Source organism: Lupinus angustifolius, unplaced genomic scaffold (assembly GCF_001865875.1).
Source record: "Lupinus angustifolius cultivar Tanjil unplaced genomic scaffold, LupAngTanjil_v1.0 Scaffold_244_82, whole genome shotgun sequence".
Lineage (NCBI taxonomy): Eukaryota > Viridiplantae > Streptophyta > Magnoliopsida > Fabales > Fabaceae > Lupinus > Lupinus angustifolius.
This window is the reverse complement of record NW_017727313.1, coordinates 1-24817: the sequence shown is the minus strand read 5'-3', so window position 1 is coordinate 24817 and position 24817 is coordinate 1. Positions and strand designations below refer to the sequence as shown.

General features: G+C 31.3%; 2 protein-coding genes across 3 annotated transcripts; both read right to left on the bottom strand.

Annotated features, from left to right (window-relative positions):
* Positions 1-2346: 2346 nt before the first annotated feature.
* Positions 2347-5327, bottom strand: LOC109340779 (replication protein A 70 kDa DNA-binding subunit-like). 2 transcript variants are annotated; one of them, XM_019578519.1, is made up of 9 exons: positions 5088-5327; positions 4912-4996; positions 4701-4828; positions 4533-4623; positions 4265-4412; positions 3832-4197; positions 3550-3729; positions 3398-3460; positions 2347-3300 (listed from the first exon to the last, which is right to left on the bottom strand). In XM_019578519.1, the coding sequence occupies exons 1-6, from the start codon at positions 5272-5274 to the stop codon at positions 4036-4038; spliced, it is 801 nt and encodes a 266-aa protein (XP_019434064.1). In that variant the 5' UTR covers positions 5275-5327; the 3' UTR covers positions 2347-3300; positions 3398-3460; positions 3550-3729; positions 3832-4035. The 2 variants fall into 2 exon arrangements, with proteins under 2 accessions (XP_019434064.1, XP_019434063.1); XM_019578518.1 differs by having other exon boundaries at positions 2347-3460.
* A 7752-nt stretch (positions 5328-13079) lies between these two features.
* On the bottom strand, positions 13080-14375 carry LOC109340778 (probable protein phosphatase 2C 47). Its single transcript, XM_019578517.1, has one exon. The coding sequence runs from the start codon at positions 13823-13825 to the stop codon at positions 13163-13165; it is 663 nt and encodes a 220-aa protein (XP_019434062.1). The 5' UTR covers positions 13826-14375; the 3' UTR covers positions 13080-13162.
* Between the last annotated feature and the right edge of the window lie 10442 nt (positions 14376-24817).

Below are 24817 nucleotides of genomic sequence, written 5' to 3'. Positions count from 1 at the left end.
CATAATGTATTGATATTGTTACAGGTGGAATACATTCCCTTTAACTGTAAGTGATGTACTTCGATTTCAATTTTTTAAGTTAAATTTACCAAGCAATAAAATTTGAAAATCTTATCTATAAAGAATGGTAGTTTATTTATTGCTGCATGTTAGGAGTTGATATCAAACATTATTTTACCACTTAGTAATTATATTATACAGAGTAATACTAAAGAAAAACTTTGTGGTCTCCATATAACAGTCCATAGAATTGTAATTCATACATATACAATTCTTTTAAAAAATTGCATAACAATCTCGCACATGTTACATGATAATTTAAAAATTGGTACAAAAAGAATTTTAAAGGTGATACAAAATGAACAAAGTAGACCGAGGAAGAGATCATAGTAGAACAGTCCATAACATGTCTGCTTCAATAATCTGACCGAGGAATAGATAATAGAATACATATTATTCAGAATGAATCACAAATTATAGTAAACTCAATAATCTAACTCGTGTCTACTTGAATACAAAAATAATTTGAATAACAAATGGATAACATCAATTTGCATTCCAAAATACCAAATTCATAAAAACCATTTCAGAATCTACAAAATATAATTGAAAAACATATCATAATTATATAGGTTTTTTAGCAAATGAAATTGAACATGTCAAAGGGGTAAAAATTGGAAAGTACATCAGTTTTGGAAGAGAAAGAAGATGACCACAAAATATATATTCAATACATGTTGACAATCTAATATTGACCCAAAAAATTGAATGAAAAACATCAAAAAGTAAGAAATTGCTATTAAATAGAATGTAACAAATAGAACAAATATATATTGAAAGACCACAAAAAAGTATCCAAGATAACAGTACTCAATTTGTTATAGAATTAACACAATCAACAACTACTAAACAAAAAATGTAGTTGTTAAAACAAAGATAATAGTATTATATTATTAGTAAGTCTGTTTAGGATAAACATGATAATGGCATGCCTCAAATAATGATCATTTGTTGAATAAGTACTCAAATAATGATCACCCAACAACAATGGACATATTGACACTCAACTTGTTTCAATTAATTAAAACAAACTTGATAGATATAAGATTGTCAGAGTAGAAAAATGACAAAAAGTTATTGAAAATATAATGCAGTAACACTTACCATATTGATAATAAGTCACTACTAATGCATTTTATAATATCACTGACAATTTCATATAGTTGAGTTAAAACTTCAGAATGAAACACAGAAAGTAAAAACATTAATCAGAATGAATCACAAATTATAGTATACTTAATAATGTAACTCATAAACACCAATGCAAAATCTACAAAACATAATTCAGATAACAAGTTCTTCCATTAAAATAAGTAACAACAACATGTATAACTAAGATTAGATACTCATACAATTTAAAATATATGTCACTTTCATTGTAAATATCCACAGACACGTATTTTGGGAGAGACATCATATAAAAAAATTGAACCATTATTTAATGAAACAAAAACATTACCTTATGGGGAGAATGTTGTACACACAACTCTAAATGAAGTATTTACAATCAACTTGCTTTCTTCAATCATAGATACTAAACACAAATATAGTTGTTAAGAACAGAGTTGAAAGGAAGAAGTTCTAAAAGATGAATAACTATTTTCAGTAGGAAAACAACAATGGTAGTAAAATAAATTTATGAAATTATTTTCCTGTCTTTTGTAATCCAAAACTATAATGATTCTAAAGAACATAGAATCTTACCTGAGCACTTTTAGAAGCATAGAGAAGAAATAACATCCTAGAGAGGTTAACATTTTTTTGAAGACTTAGCTGGATTCACCATTATATTTGTAGTAGGGTTTGAGGTCCTAAGGGAGAATGATAGATGAGTTCTTAAGAAAAGGAAAGAGAGGGAGTGACTTTTGCTTGTCTTTGTTTCTCACTCTTCCTCTATTGAGTTGACACACTTTTTAAAAACTTTTTAAGTTTTAACTTTTTTTTCTAAAAGACTACATACCTGCTTTCTTCATCATGATTACAACATTGCGTTTTCCAATGTAATGTTGAAAATAGTATGTCAACTAACCCGCATAATGTAAAAGTAGAAAAAGTTATATACAATAATTCTAGTATGTTGGATAATATAAAATTGCATATTGCATAGGAAAATCAAATCTGTATTGCCAAAAAGTAGTGTTGGGTAGATAGTTTGTCATTCAAAGAATGGTGATTAATCTGCAAAAATAAAATAAAATAATTTGAATAAATATAGAGTTTATAATGTTAAAGATCAATTATTTTTTTAATATCTACAGATTTATGTGATGTTTGTAACCTACCATTGTCAAATATGATTGCACAATTATGCATATAGAATATAACATAAGATTTTAATGTTTAAGAGAAATAAACACATTTAATGACTATTTTTTTAAAAATGTTGCATGATTTGAAGTTATATTTGGTTTTACATGTTAATATTTAATGAAATCACCTGCAAAATGAAGAGAAATTGGTTATTAATATCTTTGATGCAATAATCTCAAATTGTGAAATGATTAAATTTTATTATCATTTGAAGTTAATGTTATAAATTGTACATGAAATAAATGAATAAATAGAAGAAAAAAAAGTAATTGTATTTGTTCATGACTATACTTTCATTTCAAGGTCATAGTATCATCGATATTAAACAATGAACATTAGCATCCATCACGATCCATTTAAAATCACATACTCTATAGTATATCATGCACCAATCCAAATAATAAAATATCACTATTGTTTTATATGTTATGGTTAATGAATTTGTATATTAAACGACAGAAACAATTAACTTGAATTAATGTGATAAGCAAATTATATTACTTTTAAAAGTACTTAGATGTTCATCAAAGGTAAATAAGTAAATTCACAAAACATTAGGGGAGTCAGATGATACTTTTGTGTTATGTACTTATCAGTTACTAATAGAAAAATATATTCACATAATATATATGTGAAAGCAGTGTTTCAAACTTAGTCAGTCTCAGTTTGTGGGTAGTTAAGGATGAGGTCACAAAATATACATCAAACTATGATGTATCAAAATATAGTTCTCAAAAGGTTATACACAATTTATCATGCTTTTATTAGTCACTCGGTCTTGATATGTTTTGCCACCTTCGAAGATGACAACTGAGTAGATTTAAAGATGAGACTTTGTGGCAGGTCCAAATCTAAGTCAACCGACATTCTCTTAGCTGGAGTTAGTAATTGGAGGTTGTCTGGATCATGATCAACATTGATAGATACAGACTAACCATGCAAGTTGAAAACATGTCAATAAATCACAGGTATAACATGAGTTACCTTTGCATCTCAAACATTGTAATCAATTATTGAAGTCACTCACAGATTCATATTGAGACATGTCATTGAGATGACACTTTCCATTAAGGTCCTCAGAGGTTGAACCCTGCTTAAAAACAGGTAAAAATTAACTTACATTACGTTAAAATATAATTTGATTAAAAACTGGATAAAACACAAATATCATTAACTCACAGTATGTATGTCCAATGTTCCAAACTGATCAGCAATGGCCTTGATCAAGACCGGACTTTCAGATAGCCTTATCACAAAGGATTGGTGGTAAGATGGTTGGACTTCGACTCTAAATGTCATTGTCCTTGCAAGCAACATGTCAAGCATTAGAGGGAATGCCTTTGGATCATCCTCACCTTCCTTCATATATAAACAGGAAAAAAATATAAACTATTGTAATAGAAAAAATGATGTACCAATGTGATTTCAATCTAGATAATGTATAACTGGAAAAGTACGTACTGCGACCATCCATCTTCTAAGCTCGAATGCAGATACTCCAATAATATCAGCACATTGACGATCCCAAAACACAAACCTTCCACTTCCATTCTCATAAATGACTTTAATGACCAATTTGTACCTTAATAAATAATCCATATTAAAAATAAGAAAGGTAATAGAGAAGTATAAATTTTTAAAAGTAATATCTATAATGAAACTGTATTAGCTTGGTGTAGAACTCAAGTTATATGTTCCACATTTGCACGTGAACGAAACGTCCTTCAAATCAGCCTTCTTAGTGCACTTTGAACAACCACCATAATACTCCCTTTGTTTTCCCACAATAAACATTGCAGTTGTTCCAATAGTAACACAAGTTATTTCCTGACATTAAAAAAAGTTGGGTAAGGACATAACTAATATGAAAATTGTAATCACAACATAAATATACCTTAGCTGATGTTAAGGCTGCAATTTCAGAAAAACTCTTCACCTCAGCCTTGTAAAAGAATCGGTCATCATCAGATAAATTAGAATATTGAGACAATTCGTTGTTACCTTGGCTTAATGAGTCACATGACAGAGTTAAAGTTGCAAAACTACAAAAAATGTAACATAAAACAAAATATGAATTTGACAAAGAAACAAAAATTTAATAAGATAACAAAACAACAAAAAAGATGAAAAATTATAGAATGTGAGACTTGTATACAATGTACCTATCCTTGTATTTCTGATAATCAGGAATTTCATCGTCAATCAATATCTTCGATCCACACCATGAATTGCTAACGGTGGATGGATACTTACCTAAAAAATCAACTTCAAAGTCAAATTCATAATTCAATAATCATGATATGCATATTTTTTAGAAGGATAAAAAATACCTTGTCCTTCCTTATCTCTAGCATGTGTGAGCAAAACAATCATGAGCTCACTAACTGTGAAGTTGTTGTAGCAGTTAAAAAACTTCATGGCATGAGATTCCCATAGAGTGCATGTGATAACATCACCACTAATTGGAACAAATAGTAAAAAACTTGTGAGATAAAGTCATTGAATTAATAATTATTATAAAAAACAAATTAAAGTTATTACCTAGAATCTCTGATATTGAAAATAATCTTCTTCAAAGAAGCTTGTGTTTGAGAGAAAACCATTTGATCAACAACACCAATAATGTCTACAAATTAATAGAAATGAAGTATTAATACAATATAAATAAACTAAAAATTAGATGAATCTGAAAAAAAATATTTTACTAAAAATCTTACCTACTAACAAATCAGCATGAAAGTCCCCAACAAGTATTTCAGAAAACTTTTTAAAAGCATATTCAAACTTAGGAATATCAGCAAACTCTTTTTCTCTTAGAGTTGTACCAACAGTAAATTGCAATCTGTATGCATGATTGCATGCCTTAAATTGAAGATCATTGTGGAACACATTGAAATTATGCATAACATATGTGTTATTTTCAATCAAATGATCATTCTATTGATTGAATTCTTCCTTTTTAACAGAAACTTGGATCTTGTCTCCCTAAAAAAATATGGTTAGTAATCGAAATAGCCACATATAAATGTGTTTTATGTAATATTACCTTGCGGTCCATCAATATCATTTCTAGATGTTCGGGTTTAGGTGGAAGAAGTTGAACATACCAAATTTCTGTAATTCTAACAGCTATCTTCCATAGGTGCTTTGAGTCATTCAAATCCCTTACCAGCTCGAACGGGCGTGAAATTGACATTAATACATCAAATACTAATTTATGAAAACATCAAGCCACCACAAACAAAAACATTAATCGACACAAAAACTAACAATAATAATTAAGTACAACAAATTGAAAACATGACTCAGAATTCATGAAAGAATGATAATGTAGTAAGATAAAAATTGTTAAGGTCATTTTTTACAGAGGTGAGCTAATAAGTAGGCTACCACATATTATGCAGACCTTATTTGTTATTGAAGATATGATTCTCAGTATAAGACTCAACTTTAGACAATGTACATTAAAACATAGATGATAATAATAATAGCATCCCAAAAAATTCAAGAAACAAAAATTGAAGACAATACTCAATGATTGTCTTCAATTATATTATCTAATACTTTACCTGTTAAAAAAATTGAAGACAATACTCAATGCTTGACTATGGCCTATATCATAGAATATACTGGACTTACATCATCAATAGTTAATTTTTATATCTGATGCAAATTAACTGGTGTTTTTGCGCAGTTCACTTTATATGTCTGTAGAAATTAACATGGCCTGAAATTCATAAGAGATTCTATGACAATCCAAGGTGTTCAAGGTTGAGATCGTTACTGTATGGGGGTCACATGCAGAAAAGACATAACTATATGAGTATTAAAATGTGTAGGGTGTAGGTATGGTGTCATTCCCTCAATGATGCATTTTTAAAAAATGGTAGACAATAATTTAGCTATTCAAACAGAAATGAGAGTAATAATAACAATATATACGTAGTAAGCATCTTTAAATAAAAGAAAAGCAATTAACAATTACTCAAAAAATTTATATTAACTTAGAATAAATATCATATTGTTAATCTTCAAATAATGATGACCAACCAACAATGGACATGCTGAGAGTGAACTTCGTAAATTAAGTACAACATACTTCATAGATATAAGATAGTCACAGTAGTGATATTTTCAAAAGTTTTTGAAAATATAATGCAGTAAAAGTGACAATTAATAATAAGTCATTATCAATGCATTGTATAATATCAGAGACAGTTTCATAGAGGTGACTTAAAATTCATGTAACAAATTCAACAAATTTATAAGTATGTCATTAAAAATTTGCAGGAACAATATCATAAGAGGTCAACAAAATTTGAACAACTTTGAATACTTCTACGATGCATGCAACAAATATATAATCAATATGTCATCTTCAAAAAAATAAATATGAGGAACAACAATAAAAACTCATCAAACAATGACTTTCGGAAAAACCTAAAAAAAAAATATATTGAAGCAAAAAAAAAAGTATAAAAGACAAATAACAGAAATATAACAAATATATATTGAATATCAAAAAGTATTAAAGTTGACATTTTTAAGGTCAACAATGTGAAAATATCACCACTGCTCGAAAAAGGAAGAAGATGACAAAAGTCATCTTACCAAAAACCGTCAAAGACCGACGCATGTAACAAACATAAATTTAGTATTTCAAGAAACAAAAATAAATATGTGAACAATTACGAAAAGTCATCAAACAATGACATTGGGAAAAACCTATAAACAAATATATATTGAAGCAAAAAAGTATAAAAGACAAATAACAGAAATATAACAAATATATATTGAATAACAAAAAGTATTAAAGTTGACATTTTTAAGGTCAACAATGTGAAAGTATCATCATGGCTGGAAAATGAAGAAGGTGACAAAAGTCATCTTACAATGACCTTCAAAGACCAATGCATGTAACAACTACAAAAAGTCATTAAACAATGACCTAAAAAATATATATTGCTGGAACAGGAAGAAACAATGACATTCTTAACACAAATGCATGTAACAAATATATATTGAAAGTCACATTTTTGAGAGAAAAAAATGTGAATATAGATCGGATCTGGAAAAACTAAGATGGTGATCCATCAAAATGAAAAAAAGGAAAAACTTTTGAATACATTTTCATAAATTCTCAGTTATCATTTATCAAAGGTAAAACCTTTGGAAACAAAACCTTCGTGATTCAAAGGTCAAAGTTTTGGTAAAAATGCATGTCATTGAGTATAGTTCAAAGGTAAAATTTTGACATCTTGAATAGTCAAGATCACATTTTTAAGACAAAAAATGTGAATATAGATGGAATCTGGAAAAAGTAACATGATGAACCCAAAAAAATGAAAAAGGGAAGAATCTTTGAACGCATGTTAACAAAAACTTAGTTACCCTTGATCAAAGGTAAAACCTTTGCAAACACAACCTTAACAAAAACTCAGTTACCTTAGGTAGATGATTGAAGATGAATAGAAATGTGTATAACAGTTAAGAGGTATAAGAGTTAAGGCGTATGTGGTTTGGAGACGAAGAAGAAATGAATAGTCATTGTGTGTTGGAGATAATAAAAGTGAAGATAAGAGAAGAAGAAATGAATGGATTCTGCATTGATAAGGGTGGAGAGAGGAGGACAACTAATAAATGCGGCAGGCTATAAATCAAATTTGAAATGTGTTCAACTTTGGTACACAATTTTAAAGGCTGAACTTTATTATGCTTTTTGAAAGGTGTGTATAATAATATCAGTGAAGGGTGAAAGGTGTGTGTATAAAAATGGGTTTTGTATTATTTTTTAAGGGAAAAAATGGGTTTTACAATTTTGTCCCCAAAAACTCCAAGTGTCAAGCAAGGAAGATGTCTAATATGGTAATAATAGTAGCCCTTTCCATTCTTAATAAGATAGTAGATGGCAATGGGTTTGGATGAGTCTGGGTAGTGTACTATTTAGACCTGTCATGTTGCTTCATTTGTTGGCTTAGATATGTGCTAATACTCCTTGGATCTACTACTCACGGGTCATTGGATATCCAACAGATCTACGAGTACTCACAAATTCAAAAATATTAAAAATAATTGTGAGAAATTTAGATAATTGTGTATTTGTTTCCTACAATCTTATATGTTATTTAATCAATTAACAATAGAAAAAGTTATAAAATATAATTTAAAGTTTTAAACATAATTTAAATTGTCTACTAAATATAACTCATTTTAATCAAACAAATATAAAAAAACAAAGTCATCACTTCAACATTATGATGTAAAATTGATTTAGTAAGAATTGTCTAATCAATGTAACATTAGATTATGCATATGAATTAACAAGATAAGATCATATCACACTCCTTAATAATATAATATCATTGTTTAATAACATAACAAACATATTTATGAATTAATATGATATTACAATTATGGATTAACAGTATAAAATTACAATCAATTAACATGATATTGCAATTATGTTGCTATATATGTATATAAATGAATGAATAGTGGGCATGTGTACCTCATTACCTCGACCTAAACCCACCTAAAAACAAGTCTCAATTACCTGCAGCTCCAAAAGCATGGACCCAGACCCGACCCATTGCAGATATTATCTGCGGGTATCCACGAGTCCAGGTACTCATTGCCATCCCAAATTTCAAGTACCTAAATGCTGAAAAAGGAAATATTTAAACATAGACTTATAGCATAATAAAAGCATGGAGTCTGGTTGCATAGAATGTTCTATGGGCAATATTTGTTAAGATGAATAATCATACATCATGAAAGAGATTAGTTATTTACTTAAAAAAGTTAGGAGATATCATCCCTAAAGAAAAAATGCCAACTAATAGCTACTTATCCATTGTTGGTGAGTTCACTAGCTTTGAAAGGTTGAAATCTATTGTTAGACATTTTGTAGCACTTTATGTAGGACAACAGCTATTTTCCCACTTGGAAGTCCACGAGGAATCTACACCTAACACTTACCAGCTCTTTCCAGCACGTGTCATATGAAATGGTCTTAGGATGTCGAACATCAATGGATTCCAGGCGTGCTAGAGAATTTGTAGTTATTAGTATCACTTGATTTGATTCTTTATCTCCCAATATTTATCAATCACATAAATAGGACATTTGATATAATATGAATAAAATATTTTATCACTAGTTTGCATAATAGATTTGACTGTTTATGCTCAATTAGAGGTAGTGATGGTTTAGCTCAAAATTAATTTGGTTAATTGTTTTTAAAATTATGTTTGATATAATTTTGGGCCGGGTCTAGTTCTAATTGGTCTAGCCTAATTGAATATTATATAATGATTTGGAATGTAATCTTATTTTCAAATCATTAATAATTTTAAGACTTGTTAACTTCAATAAGATTTCCATATTGGTACAACTCATTTGTATGTAAAAACAATACTAATAAGAGGGATTTCCACCTATGTGCCTGAGCATATATTGAGAGACTAGTCGCATTGAATGAATGGAGAGAGAAGATACTTTAAAAACAAATAAAAATTAATTTGTTAAACATCACATATTTTTTAATTTATAGTTTTAAAATTTTATGATGTATATAATATTCAAATGTACATACTTTTATTTTAAGGATTAGGTAGGATTAATGTTGTGTGATTAATAATAAGTTATTTGTCATGCCAAATCTAACTCTAATGTTGAAATTGTGGTCTTAAATTTTTTATAGGTTTTGACAAAGTGGTAGCCATTTCATGTAAAAAATCATAATCAATTGTCACCAATTTGGATTCGTCATTACATTTTTCAAACAAAAAATATGGAAAACCATCTATAATAGATAAATATTGATATGAAACTCAAATCTTTTGGGCTTGGGATTTGTTACAGATAAGATAAAATATTAATATTGTATCCTCTTGTCTTATCTCGAATGATACCTTAGTTGATTGTTTGAATATGTATCTTCCTATCATAAAACAATTAGTTTTACCATTTTTATTTTTTATTGTATTTAACAAAATAAGAAAGAAATTATTATTTTTATGTTTGATAAGATGATATTTTACTCTTATGTATTAATAAGTAAATCAATACTATATACTTCTTTTAATTTATTTATTTCTATGATACTCAGCGTAGGAATGTTGACATTTACAAAATGCAACTTTTTTAATCTTAATTTTTGAAAATTGTATTACTTTTTTTAGTTTTCAAACTTATAATCAATATTTATAATGTACTCAAAATTCACATAAATAAACAACTTTAAGTCTTTAACAAATTTAAAATCTAAATTAAAAAACATATATCAATCCAAAAGTATCACTTAACCAAAATATAAATAAATGACATAAGTTCACAACTCATTCTACAAAACAAATAAATTTGGAGTTTTAACATTTAACATCAATGAGTCAAAGTTGCCTCATATGAATATTATACTTTTCTATTTAATCCTATCTTCAGACAGTACTCCAAGATTACACAAATGTCACGTTAGAAACCAAAATGTGTAATCTAAATATGTCTAGGAAGTATTGTCTTGAAAAGTTGAAGAATGGTTGGAAAGTTGGGTCATCTTGTAATGGATTTTTAAGTTTGTAAGTTTTTTTTTTAAAAAAAAAAATATGTGTATAAACCGGCCGGTTTAGTAAAATACCGACCGGTTCACCGGTTTTGACCGGTTTCTGACCGGTTTTTGACCGGTTTTGATACTTGGCCGGTTCAACACCTGTACCGTACTGGTTAGAGGCCCGGTTCATCGGTTTTCCAATTGAACCAACCGGTACGATACGGTTTTAATAACTATGCTTTTTTATCCATATGAGATTCAAATGACAACAATTAGCAACAATGGCCATGATGTTAAAATCTTGTACTGAATCCAACAAATAACAAGTAATGAAATCCAATAATTTACTCATTCACATTAGGGGTGGCAAGAAAACAAATATTCATAGGTACCTGTAGGTAAAACCCGTATAGGCATGGGTACGGGTCACAAATGAGTACTTGCGAGTTTTACAAACAAGTTTTTAAAAGTACCAATAGCACATGCATGTAGATATGTATATTATGGTACCCATATATGTGAATACCCATTATTTATATGATTACTATATTATCTTTAATTAAAATAAAAAGTACATTATTTTAACTTTCATTATATTATGTACATCTTTTCATTTTACTCTGTTTATGTATTTTTACCTTGTTTACATCTTCTTATGAATTTGGTGGTGAAATACTCTACAGATATTATTACATGTGTAGAAACACATGTCTTGCAAAGGAAATTATATATTTTTTGTTAAGGAAATGGGAATAATAAATCACACAAATAGAATACTTCAATAGATTTAATATTTTTGCCAAATATTCAATCAAAATGCACAAAAATAATTAAGTTTCATTTCATTTGAAACATAATAGAAATAAGAAGTTAGAAATTCATTGATAATGTAGAAAACCTGCGTGTACCCGTTATACTTGCGGATACTCATAAATACCCACGAAAAACCCATACGAGTACATGCGAGTATAAATAATGCTCTCCTATTTCGAAAATGGTAGCAGGTAGCTACTACCCGTGCCCACCAGTACCCGTTGTCATTCTTAATTCAATTTTATCATTTTTATACCTTTTTATATTAGAGAAATATTGTTTTGTGCAACTATCTTATTTTCTATATCATGTAACATGACTCAATTAAGAAAACACTTGACTAATGATTATGAGCCAATCATAAGATGTTAAAATATATTATATCACGTAAATAATAATGTATTTGAATATGTGAAATTGTATTGTTGGATTAGTTCTAGCTTTAGTGATTAACTTCTAATAACAAAAGGGTGTTGAAATTAGTTAGTTTTTGTTAAGGTAGTGAATTTTTCCATTATTTATATAAAAGATTTAATATAATTTTATATTTCATCAATTTAATATTCAATTTATTCATTTAATTCAATAAATAAGATTCCCATTCAATTCTTGCCTCTTTTGATTTTTAATATATATATATTTTGAAACACATACCACTGTTGAGGGGGCTTGATTTACTCGGCCAAAAAATTAGTTACAAGTCTCTACATAATCCAAAAAGTATCTCTAAATCAAGTAGTTCTAAACACTACCCCTCCACAATATCCGAACAAAACCGCTGGCTGCTTTTTCCAACTCTCTGAAACAGCCTAAAAATCAGATTAATCATGTAAGGAAAACATGCATTTTTTTTTACATTCAATTCCCTTCTATTAAGCTCTTCAATCTATTTCGGGCTTCTTCAGACAGACTGCAAGCTTTTTAAATCTTCGTCTTTGTAGCGGACATGATTCTGCAATGCTTTCGACTGGGGACATGCATATAACAATCACAGTGAGATTACCTGCCGTGTTTAGGCGCATTGCTTAGTTTATTCTAAAAGATCTAATTTAGGATTCTCTCCATTAATAAATAGACTCTCCATTACTAAATAGATAAGTGACATTTTTGTATTTATACATAAAAGTAAAAAATGTCATTTTATTATATGTTAAAGGATAAAAATGTTAAATTATATTACATTTTTTCTATTATTTTGGGTGTACTTGACTCTCCCCATTAATGCAATGATAACTTGGGTAGACATTACATCCCATATCCCATCACATCCAATGATCAAGAACTCGTCCTCCTCTGTTAATGTAACCATTTGAATATCTGGATCAGCCGTAAGAGGGGATGCGGCACCAAGTGGATTTTTCAAGTCCCAATCCCCAAGTGCACGAGTTACTGAAAGATAACCATTGAGATATCCATCATCAACGAAGCCACCTAGCTCCTCCACATCTCAACAGCTTTACCTCTTCTGCAAAGTACTGCTCGACAGTCACCGGCATTGGCAACCAGCAAATGGCTTCCAAGTGTTGTAGTCCCACATGAACTATTAACACTTTGCTCATCAGCCAAGGCAAGGTCTGCCCGCAAAAAAGCTCTTCGATGAGACTCCTCCAGCTTCTTCATAAAAAAGGCATCAGTATCATATGACCGCAGCATATTAGCATCTTCAAAATTAGCTGCATCAGGCCCTCCATGCCCATCAAAAACTGCGTAACACACACTTGGTATCGGGCACTGGAACACAAATCCAAGATGGGCAGCTACATCATCAATCAGTATGTGTTCATCTTCCATGGATACCCTTGGTCCAGTTTCAGCATAGCTAGCAGAACGCACGTTCGGGGTAAACTTGGTTGCAGGCGTCTCCATAATGGAATCTTTGGTGATCTCAGAGCAAGTCACAGCCGATTCAAAGGAAGAAGTTTCAGTAGAAAGGGATTCAGAGGAAACACGAACTTGGGTAAAGATTTGGACAGAAGGGTTGGTTGGTGAAATCTCAACTTTAACGTTGTGTTCTTGAGCAACGCAAAGATGATACTTTACGTCTAACATGCTCGGAATGCTCTTCTGACATATGCTTTCCGCTTCCATTACCATCTTCAAACTCCGTTTTTCAAATCTCTTTCTTGAACAAAGAACAATTAGGGTTTCAAATTCAACAATTGAATTTTCAGGTGTTACAACTATTGAGCGATTTCAACTATGAAAAACAGATATAAAAGGATTAACAAAACGACTCTGAACAAACCGTAGCCACAGGCTTCACCATCTCATCACATAACACATGCTCAACAACATTCACCAGATCAGTATCGCTACTCTGTGGTTCAACGGATTCCACTTTGACTTCTACAACAGTTTCCTTTTCTTCTTCAGATATTGGTAACCTCTCCAAATTGGGGTGATGATGGGATTGTAGACTTGTGCTTGTTGGTGGTTCAGGTCCTAATGAAATAAGAAGCATATTAAACATTCATAATATGGTTGCCATAAAAGCTAGTTTTTTTGTTGTGTTCTTTTGGTTCTTCTTCTTGTAGTAGCTGTCAGATGCAAACCACTTGATGGGATGTTTGATGAGCATAAGGCAAAGGTGCCAAGGACCACTTGCTGGGAAGATACAATTCATTTAAAGGAAGAGGCTGAAGATATAATTCTTTGTTGTGATCAATGCTAGAGGAAATATCACATTTGTTGTTTCATCACAAAAGCCATATCTTTCAAAGTACTATAATTATTTGTCTATCCCTAATTTCCTTCATTTCATTCATAATCTATTTCTTACTTCTCTCTCACACACAATATCACTATAGTATATTTTCACATCATTGAAGTTGTATATTAGAATCGATATTTCAATCTGTTTTTCTTCTCCCTTTCAATGGTTAAGCATTAAATGGTTTGCTTGTGTCCAATGTGGTTAAGCAAATATATAGTCTCTAACATGGATGATTAAGCGTCTGATGATACGGCTTCTGTTATGGGTGGTTAAGCGTTATTATTGCTTCAAATCAATTCCAAGCTAGAAATTCAGAATTTTTACTCTACAACTTGGAGGATTTGTTGATATATATTGTATCATATAAATAATAGAATAATAGTGTATGTGTGAACACGTGAGATTGTATTGTTGGATTAGTTCTAGCTCTACTGATTAACTTCTAATAAGAAAATGGTTAGTTAGAATTAGTTAGGTTTTGTTAGAGTAATTAGTTTTTCCATCTTTTATATAATTTTGTATTTCATCACTTCATTCAATTCAATAAATGAAATTCATATGATTTCTTGTTCTTTCATTCAATACAAGCAACATGTTCTTATTAATGGATCAAGTAGATGTATGATACAAAACAAAAGAGTTAATGTTTCTTCAAACTACTTTTTTGTTGTTGTGAATATTGAATATTGTTTGCCCAAAATATTGTTCAAAATATGTTTTTTTATTATAGTTAAAAGAAAATAATAATAAATAGGAAAAAGTTTATAAAAATACCATAAATTTTATGCATTTTATAAGTAGTCACTATAAACTATTTTTCTTATTGATTACTCCTTAAACTTTAACTATTAATGAAATTGGTCTTTACATATAGATAATTTTAATTGATAACAACGAAATTTTTTAAATCATACATTTTTTAATCTCGACTGTTAGATTATTATTATTTATTTTATTTTTATATATATAGCAATATTATTTCATTAACCAGTTTTAAATTTGAAATTTAGAAAATAAGATTGTGAGTAATTATTTGGCTTAATGACCATTAACCATAATCAGAATTTTTTAATGTGCGCAAAAGTAGTTCCAAGACATCTAAAATGTATGTTTTTGTAATAAAATTATTTTTATTATTTGATAAAGCCATAAAAGTTATTAGAGAGTGTATCTACTTATTCCAAAAAGTAAGTTCAAAAAATTTATTCCACATCTTATTCATTAATAATTTAGATTTACTCATTAATTCAAACCACCATATTTGACTCAAAGTACAAATGAATAGAATACTCTTTTGGGCAAAAATTCTATAGTAATTATATAAAATCCTAATGATCATAGTAATAACCATGAATTGATAAAAAATAATTATTTAATTTTATAAACCATATAAGTGACGAGAGTGACATTTTTACTATTTCTTGTTCTTTTCAAATTTTTATATTTTAATTAGGAGAGAATTGATAGAAAAGAGACGTCATTAGTTATGAACCTTTTTTCTAGTTCGTGATATGCAAAATGCAATATAATGACTATTATTGTGATCCATTTTTAGGTCTTACATCAGTTTTACAACTTGAAAAGATAGAGTAAGGAGATTCTCATTCTGAATGATTTGGAATCATCACCATGTTTTTGCAATGCAAAAAAATTATTCCCAATTTAGGAATGCATTGGTCCTTAAATTAGATATATAGATTTGGGAATAGATTATAAATCAAAGGAGCTATTAGAATATTAAGTATCTATACTAAGATGAACATTCACTAATTACATGGATTATTTTATACTATATGCGTTTTTAAATGTTTGTTATTCAATTACATCAATTGATAAAACTATTTTTTTTTATGTCTCACAAGAGTTGCTACTACATATCATTATGTGTATTAGAGAACCAAGACTCACATAGTTCCTGAATAGAAAATAGAAAATGTTTATAAATTCTTGTGATTTTCTTTATTTTGAGATAACAATGACAATTGTAGTATGTCATCAACACCTCAAGAGAACGAAATATCAGTCTTATGTCCACTACTACAACTGAAGTTAAGGAGGATAAAATAACAATATTGATTGAATCTACGCTTCCAATGTTTATTTTTTTTATTATATGATTTTATATAAAGGTCCATGATTTATTCCTATATATGTTACTACATCCAAATTTAAAAGGGTAGCATATATACTTTTAGCCCTTAATATTCATTATTATATCTTTATTTAAAATATTTAAGTTTTCAATTAAAAGGTAGCTAAGTATAACTAAATCATCAATTTAATTATAAAATCTTTCATTTATTATTTCATAATTTATGAAATAAAGCATATATTAATGATTTTTTATTAACATTTTCTGAAGTTATTTTATTTTTATAGATCTAACTATTAATGATGTTATTGTTTATGGTTCATCATTCTTATTATTATCAATAATATAATTATTTGTATAAATACAAGAAGGAAAATGACAAAGAAATAGAAAATGATAAATAGCAAACAAGATGCAATACAAAAATGAATAGCAGAAGCATCAGTGGTGGTGGTGGTGCAGCGGTCACATCGACACAAAAAAGTTAGGTATTGATTGGCTTATCAAGTGTGATGGACAAGACCATTAATTCATAAGAGATAAACACAATTTTTGAGGGTCTTTCTTAGTATTTTCTTGGTGTCTTTTCTCTTTTTTATTCTGTGCCTTAGAAACTTGTCTTTAGAGGGAATCCATTTATTAATGAGTCCATAATGACTCATTTAACCAGTTAATTTCAAATTTTAGGACATACATTTTTAAAAAATTGAGTCCCTTATTTAGACTATGTTTGGTTTAAAAATAAAAGTGAAAGGAATGAAAGTAAAAAAAAAAGAGTTGAAGGAAAGAAAGATAGTAAGAAATGAGATGATAGTATTATTGTTTGGTATAATTGAAAATGAAAGGAAAATGAGAGAAAAGACAATACATATTTATATATAGTATATTGAAAATGACATAAGTACCATAATTATTTATATATATATAATTATGTAGTAAATCTAATTTTTAAATTGAAAATTACATAACTAAATAATTTATTTTTAATAATATTAATTAATATTTTTAAGGAACATTTTTTTTAAAAATTAAAATAATGAAAATATTTAAAACAAGAGGTGCAACCACACCTCAAAATATATTAGATGAAACCGATTACAAAGAAAATTAGAAAGTAACAAATCTATAGTTTGGGAGACCAAGTCTATTTTCTAACAACCTCTTTTTTAATAAAAGGAGGAGTAATTGTCCACGAGGAGTTTATTTTAGAGAAGATGCCATAATTAGCCAATTTATCCGCACAAGAGCTCTCTTCCCTATATATGTGTGAGACTCTACAATTCATGGATTCCAAAGTTGATTTGCAAACAATCCATTTGTTCAGCAATTTCCAAGGAGGCAAGTGCTTACCATTAAATATGTCAACCACTAACGAATCCAACCATTAGAATAAGCAAAATGAATTGCTGTAATTGATGCATTTAGCTCTGCAAAGAGAGAATCTTGAATATCAAAGAATTGAGATAAGCAAGCCAAAACTTCACGAGAAGAGTCTTTGAAAATTGCACCCCCTCCAGCTAGACCAGGACAACCTCTAGCAGCCCCATCCGAGTTTATTTTGATCCAACCCCTATCAGGAGGGTGCCAAGTTACCTCAATTATGGAAGGAGCTTTGGGGTAGTTGATGGAAACCTTGAAAGTTTTTAGAGTGCAGAGATCCTGCAGAGTAGGCTTTGAGGTTGCCAAAGTTGAGTTTCCCGAAAGATTAGTAGCCATTTTAATCATATTCAAAGCTTGAGCCAAATTGAGTCTCTTGTCATTAAAGCGAATATGATTCATGCACTACCAAATAGTGTTGACAGTACGAGTTATGCAGGCAAAGAACGTGACCTTTACTTGATTACATCAAGAACTTCTGCAGGTCAACAAAACAGAGGTGATTGTGGAAGTGTCCATAGTGATGCCAAATGTGTTATTTATCCAATTCTAGAGATACACAACAAAAGGGCACCTCAAGAAAAGGTGATCAGAGCTTTCCATAGAGGCCAAGCAAATACTACACATCGAGGCCAGATGGCAACCTCTTTTTTTTAAGGTTTTCATCAGTTAGCATTTTGTTGTTGATCAACCTCCAAGAAGTAAATGATCTTGAAGGAGGGATGGCCAAAGACCAAATATTTAAGCACCAGTTTGGCTGAGTCTGAGAAGAGGTTATTAAGTTACAAGCTTCTTTTAGCTTGAGGCCCCCATCATTAGATCCCATCCAACAAATTTTGTCCTCAGTACTAGAAGCATAAGTCTTAGAAATGGAGGTAGCCAAAGTAGGAAATTTGTCCACCAACAACTTAGGAATTGTCCAAATTGCATTAGATATAAAGTCAACAATTGTGGCATTTAAAAGAGGATGCAAGTCCTTAGGAATTTGCAGCTGATCCACCAAAGTTTCTCTCAACCAATTGTCATTTCAAAAGCTGATTTTGTTACCCTTTCCTATGATCCAAATTGAATTCTCAATAGAAGCTTGCCAATTAAGCTTGATTCCAGGCCAAATGGATCATTTGAAATATCTTGGTGAAGGAATAGCACCAGAGCCAAATCTAATTCTATAGAACACTGCCCAATACTTGTCAGTACTCAACATTTCCCAAGCAAGCTTAATGAGGGCAACTTGATTCAACTTCTTTAGAGATCTAATACTAAGACCACCCTTTTTAATAGGAGCACAAACTTGAGACCATATCACAGTTACAAGCTTTTTAGAATTAGTATCCCCTGGCCAAATAAAGTTTCTAATTGAAGAATCCAACTTCTTAAGCAATCCCTGCGGAAAAAACATAGACATGGAAGCTGTAAAGGATCATGCTATGAATCACAGATTTGACCAATTCCACTTTGCCCATAATGGAAAGAGAAAGACCTTTCCACTATGAAAGTTTGCTTAGAATCCTGTATGCAATTGGCTGCAAATGGAAAGATTTAGGCTTACCCTTGAACAAGGGAACACCTAAATAATTGAAAGGAAGATCCCCTGCATGAAAACCCAGATAGGAGGACAGATTAACACTCTTTCTAGCAGAGGCAGTAGTAATGTAAAATTTACATTTAGAAGTTTTAATATGTTGACTAGAGACTTGAGCATAGTCCTTAAGCAAATTCATAAGAGCAAGCAATTCTCTCTTGATGCCTTTACAAAAAATGAGGATGACATCAACATAAAGAACATGGCTGGTAGTGCATAAACCATTAGGACCAGATATTGTGCTAAGCTTGTTCTCAACAAGCAACTTAGAAATACCTCTGCTTAAGACATCTTCAGCTAAGCAAAAAAGCAAGGGAGAGAGAGGATCACCTTGCCTCACCCCTCTAAGACAATTGAAAAAACCAGCATTCTGACCATTTACACAAATGGAAAGCTTAGCAGAGTGGAGGATAACTTTGATCCAATTGATAAAGGTGTCATGAAAACCAAAGGCCTTAAGAGTTTTCAACAAGAAATCCCAGTCCAGAGTATCAAAGGCTTTCCTCACATCAAGTTTTATTGCCATGTTCCATCCAAAGCATTTATGATCTATAAGATTAATTACTTCAGAGGCTGAGCAAATGCCATCATATATATGTCTATCCATGATAAATCCTTTATGCTGAGGAGAAATGATTCTAGCAGTAATGATAGCCAATTTGTCTGCTAATACTTAAGAAATGATTTTGAATTGGAAGTTAGCAAGAGCTATTGGCCTAAAATCCTCAATTTTGTCAGCATTAACAGACTTAGGAATCAAAACCACAAAATTGGAGTTGAGATTTGGCAGTAACCAACCCTGAGAGAAGAATTGTCTGACTGAATTACAAACATCTTGACCAATGATGTCCCAATACTTCTGATAGATGGCACCGCCAAACCCATCAGGACCAAGGGCACCTTCACCATTTAAAGAGAAGACGACAACTTTGATTTCCTCTAGAGAAGGATTACCTATGAGGATGTGATTTTCCTCAGCATTAACCAAACTAGGAATAACATTGTGGATCAGGTCATTGGGGGTGGAATCATTAGGGGTGGCAAACAAAGTATGATAATAACTTAAAGCATGGTTGGCAATGTCCTCTTGGTTGGTAAGGATACTGTCACCATCCTTAATCACAGACATGGATTTGGCAACCTGTCTAATCTTAATAATTTTATGGAAGAAGCTTGTGTTCCTGTCTCCACTGATATGCCAGTTGAGCCTAGATTTTTCTCTCTAGAATTCTTCTTCTATAGATAGAGCCTTCATCAAATTACCCTGGGCCATACACTCCTGATTAAGAAGATCATTGGTAGGGCCATTCTCATTGATACAAGCATGAATATCCTCCATAGAGGACAAAGCATCCTGCACTCTTTGGTGAATGTTACTAAAGACATTCCAATTCCAAGTTTTGAGCTTGCCCTTTAGCCTTTTAAGCTTTTCTTCTAAGATGAATATTGGACAACCCAATATGACATCATTCCAAGCATCAATAATGTCTCTAATGCAATTTGGGTGGCTTGTCCACATTTTGAGGAAGCAGAAAGAAGAATTCCTTCTGTCATCAGTAGCATTGGAGCAAAAAAGAATGGGGTGGTGATCATAGGAAAGGTACAACAAAGAACCTGATTCCAAGCTGAAATCCAATCCTCATTACACAAAGCTCTATCTAGTCTTTTCTCAGTGAAAGCTGAACCTCTTCTTTTATTAGACCAAGTAAAAGCTGCTCCCCTGGTGTTCAAATGAATCAGGTTAGCATCCTCAGTGAAGTTTTGGAAATCCTCTAAAGGTAATCTACTAGGTAGCCTAGATCCTCTGCATTCATGAGAATCCAAAACAACATTGAAATCACCAATAAAGCTCCAGGGACCAGCATTGAAGCTCATAATAGCTTTGATGTCATTCAAAAGAGTTCTTCTTTGGATATAGAGGTTATGAGCATACACAACACACAGATTGACCAACTTATTCTCTATAGTTAAGGATATAGCAATAAATTGGCTAGATGTAACAATAACAGAAGGAGATAAATCCTTCTTGCATAGGCCCCAAATATTAGGTAATAGAGGACCCCTTTAATTAGAAGCAAAGAAAGAAAGATGTAACTCATGCCAGAATAGATGATTCACATCCCCCATATCAATCATGGGCTCAACAATAAACACCAAATCAGGCTTATTAGCTAAACACAAAATTTTCAAAACCAACTTAGTTTTAGGATTACCCAGCCCACTGCAATTCCAGAATAGGACTTTCATTAAGCATCATTTAGATATCCACCCCTATAGGTATAATGAACCCTTTCAACATTATTCCTCTTTTTTATTTTCTTCTGCTGAGATTTAGATAACATTAAAGTAAAGGAACCTTCCTCCAACAAAGGATCTACTGTGACCTCTTCATACCATAACCTTCCTACTATTTTCATATCATTGATCATAACATGATTTTCATTCTCCTCCTCTGCTTGAACTACTAGATTATGCATCACTGGGTTCACCACTCTATGAGTAGGGACTTCGACAAAAGTATCCTCTACTGTAGAGTCATCCACTTCCTCCACCTCGGGAGCAACTATAGATGGATCAATGCAAGGAGAAAGCACCACCCTTTCAATGTTGTCCAGGTTTTGATCCCTATTGTCAAGCTCAAGGTCAATTACCAGGTCGTCTATCTTCTCCAATTCAGGCTCCTTAGAAGGAGGAATTTGCTGCTTGAGTTTGGTAGTTCCCTCAGTGGACACTTTCTTTTTCACTCTTCTGCAATTAGAAATCATATGACCTATGGTTTGGCAGCCATTACAAAATTCAGGCAGATTTTCATATTCAATATTAACAAAAAAAAGCAAATTCCTCTCTTTCCACTAGGATTTGGTCAGGAAGTTGAGCTTTCAAGTTAATATCAACAAGAACTTTGGCAAAGTGACCAAAGGTTCTGTTTATGGTTGCATCATCAAGAGAAATAGGAGCACCAATACCTCCTACTATTGAGAAGATTATTTTTGGGCTCCGGTATTCTTGGGGAAGCCCCTGAATCTCCACCCAACATTGAGAGTGTGAGAGCTTCTGCAAGCTTGGATTAAATTCAGGAGACCAAAGGAAAAGTCTTAGAAAACCCGATCTTAAGTTCCACATACCTATGGAACAAACACTCCTCATATCATCCACCGAGGAGAAGGAGAACTCGTAATAGCCTCGTCCAAGGGACACCATGTTCCATTTACCAAGCATACTCCACATATCCTGGAGTTTAGCTTTAAGATATGTGAATTTCAAAGGGGTATCCCCTTTTGTGAAGATGAGCCTACCATGAAGGTGGTTCTTACATCTTTGAAGACCGGCTTGATATTCCTCCTCTGGTATCTTAATAGCAATGGCGTCCCCCTTTATACACGGTTGGGGAAGTTGAGAGATTGCTATATCACATGAGTTTTTCAAAGCTTGGACGAATGATTTCTTGACTTGGACAGTCGATATTTTCATCTCTGGTGGAGCAGTTGAAGTATTATCAAGGAAGCTCCATGGAATGAAGGATTTGTTTTTCATGATTTAGACTTAAGGTTGCCGAAATGTTGAAATGAAATCTCCTAGAAAGTTGGAAGAACCTCAACCCTATCAGAGACTTTCTCTCTAATCTCACTGATTAGGGTTTATACTTACTTTTCTTCTAAGGAACATATAAATTAAGTTTAATATAACAATATTATTAGGTATTAGTGATCTAGGAACACCTAGAAGGGGGGGTTGAATAGGTGTGGCGGTTACGAACTATCGCTTTTTAACAACAACCCAAATACTGGAAAAAACTATCCAGTTAATCGATTAACAGAAAGTCTTAATAGATTAACACAGTTATAGAACAGATTAACTGAACAAGCAATTTGCACTTTCAATAAGATACACTTTAAACAGACATGTTTCATATATTATTGCATACAAGTGTTAATGATATAGCATTAAACAGATATCCAAATTCTCAAGTATATATTCAGTGTATCAATGTAAGAAACAGAAAGATAAAGAGAGAAAGAAAGAACAGTGCACAAGGATTTTTATCCTGGTTCATTTGCGGTCCACTGCAAACTACATCTAGGCCTCTCCTTCTGGATCAGGGAGATATTCTTTCTTCATAATATTGAATTAAGATACAATTACCAATTCAATTTACAAGCACAATGGATGCTTCCTTCTTGAAATCTAGGATCTCTAAAACCTGGTTTGACTTCTACCCTTTCGCCTCTTGAGAAAACCTTTCTCGCGAAGAAGCCCCAGCCAAGAATCTTATCCTCAAATCAAGACCTCCCTGCCTTGGTGAAGAACTACAATCTCTGTGGTGATTTCACACCAAGAGACAAATCCAGACTGCACAACACACGTTAAAATCAAGGTATTCTAAGCACATAAAGCCTAAGATATTACAATGTAAAGACTAACGATTAACCCTTATCCTAATCAATTAAGCCACCAATATGAAAGTGAGTTAATCAGAATACAGTATGTAACATGTTTCTTTCAATTAGAATCTAATGCATGATCATGTGAGCAATATCAAATGAATATCAAATTATGCAGAAACATAAAGCATGTTACAGAAACAAAACAGCATAATCTCTCTTCTCACACATGCAACTCTCAAGCAAAATAATAGTGAAAGAATGCAAAATGCTCTCTAATACAACCCTAAACAAATAGAATGAATGCTTCTGAGTTCTAAGTGAAGCCTCGTATTTATAGCATGGATAATAAGTGGTTTAAGCCGTTGCAAAAACAGTTAAGCAGTTACAACAACAAAAATAGATTTCAGTTATAACACAAAATAGACACGTTAATCGATTAACACTACCATTTAATCAATTAACGGACTTACAGAATGACATTCAAAACAGTTAAAACATAAAACACATATTCAACATAAATTTGGTTATGTTAATCGATTAAGCTACCACGTTAATCGATTAACTAGAGCATTTATGCATATGTTTCACAAGGCAAACTTCTCATATGTTATATGCAATATGTATACATGTTTTATCATTTATATTATGCCTAATATGCATAGATAACATGTATGATATATGCATGAACATACGATTAACTAGATGATGCATCTCTTGAATAAGGTAGTTCAATTATGATGGCTTAAGAGACTAGCATCTAGGTTCACCTAACCTATACTCACTTACTACGGCACACATCCCAAACTACTTAGGTTATAGACTCAATTTATCTCCTAGTCTAGATATGACCAAGTGAGCATAAGGCATGTTGATTGTTGGGTCATCTTCAAGCTTTGTTAGAACCTTGTCTCCATCAAAACATAGGCTAAGATATGCT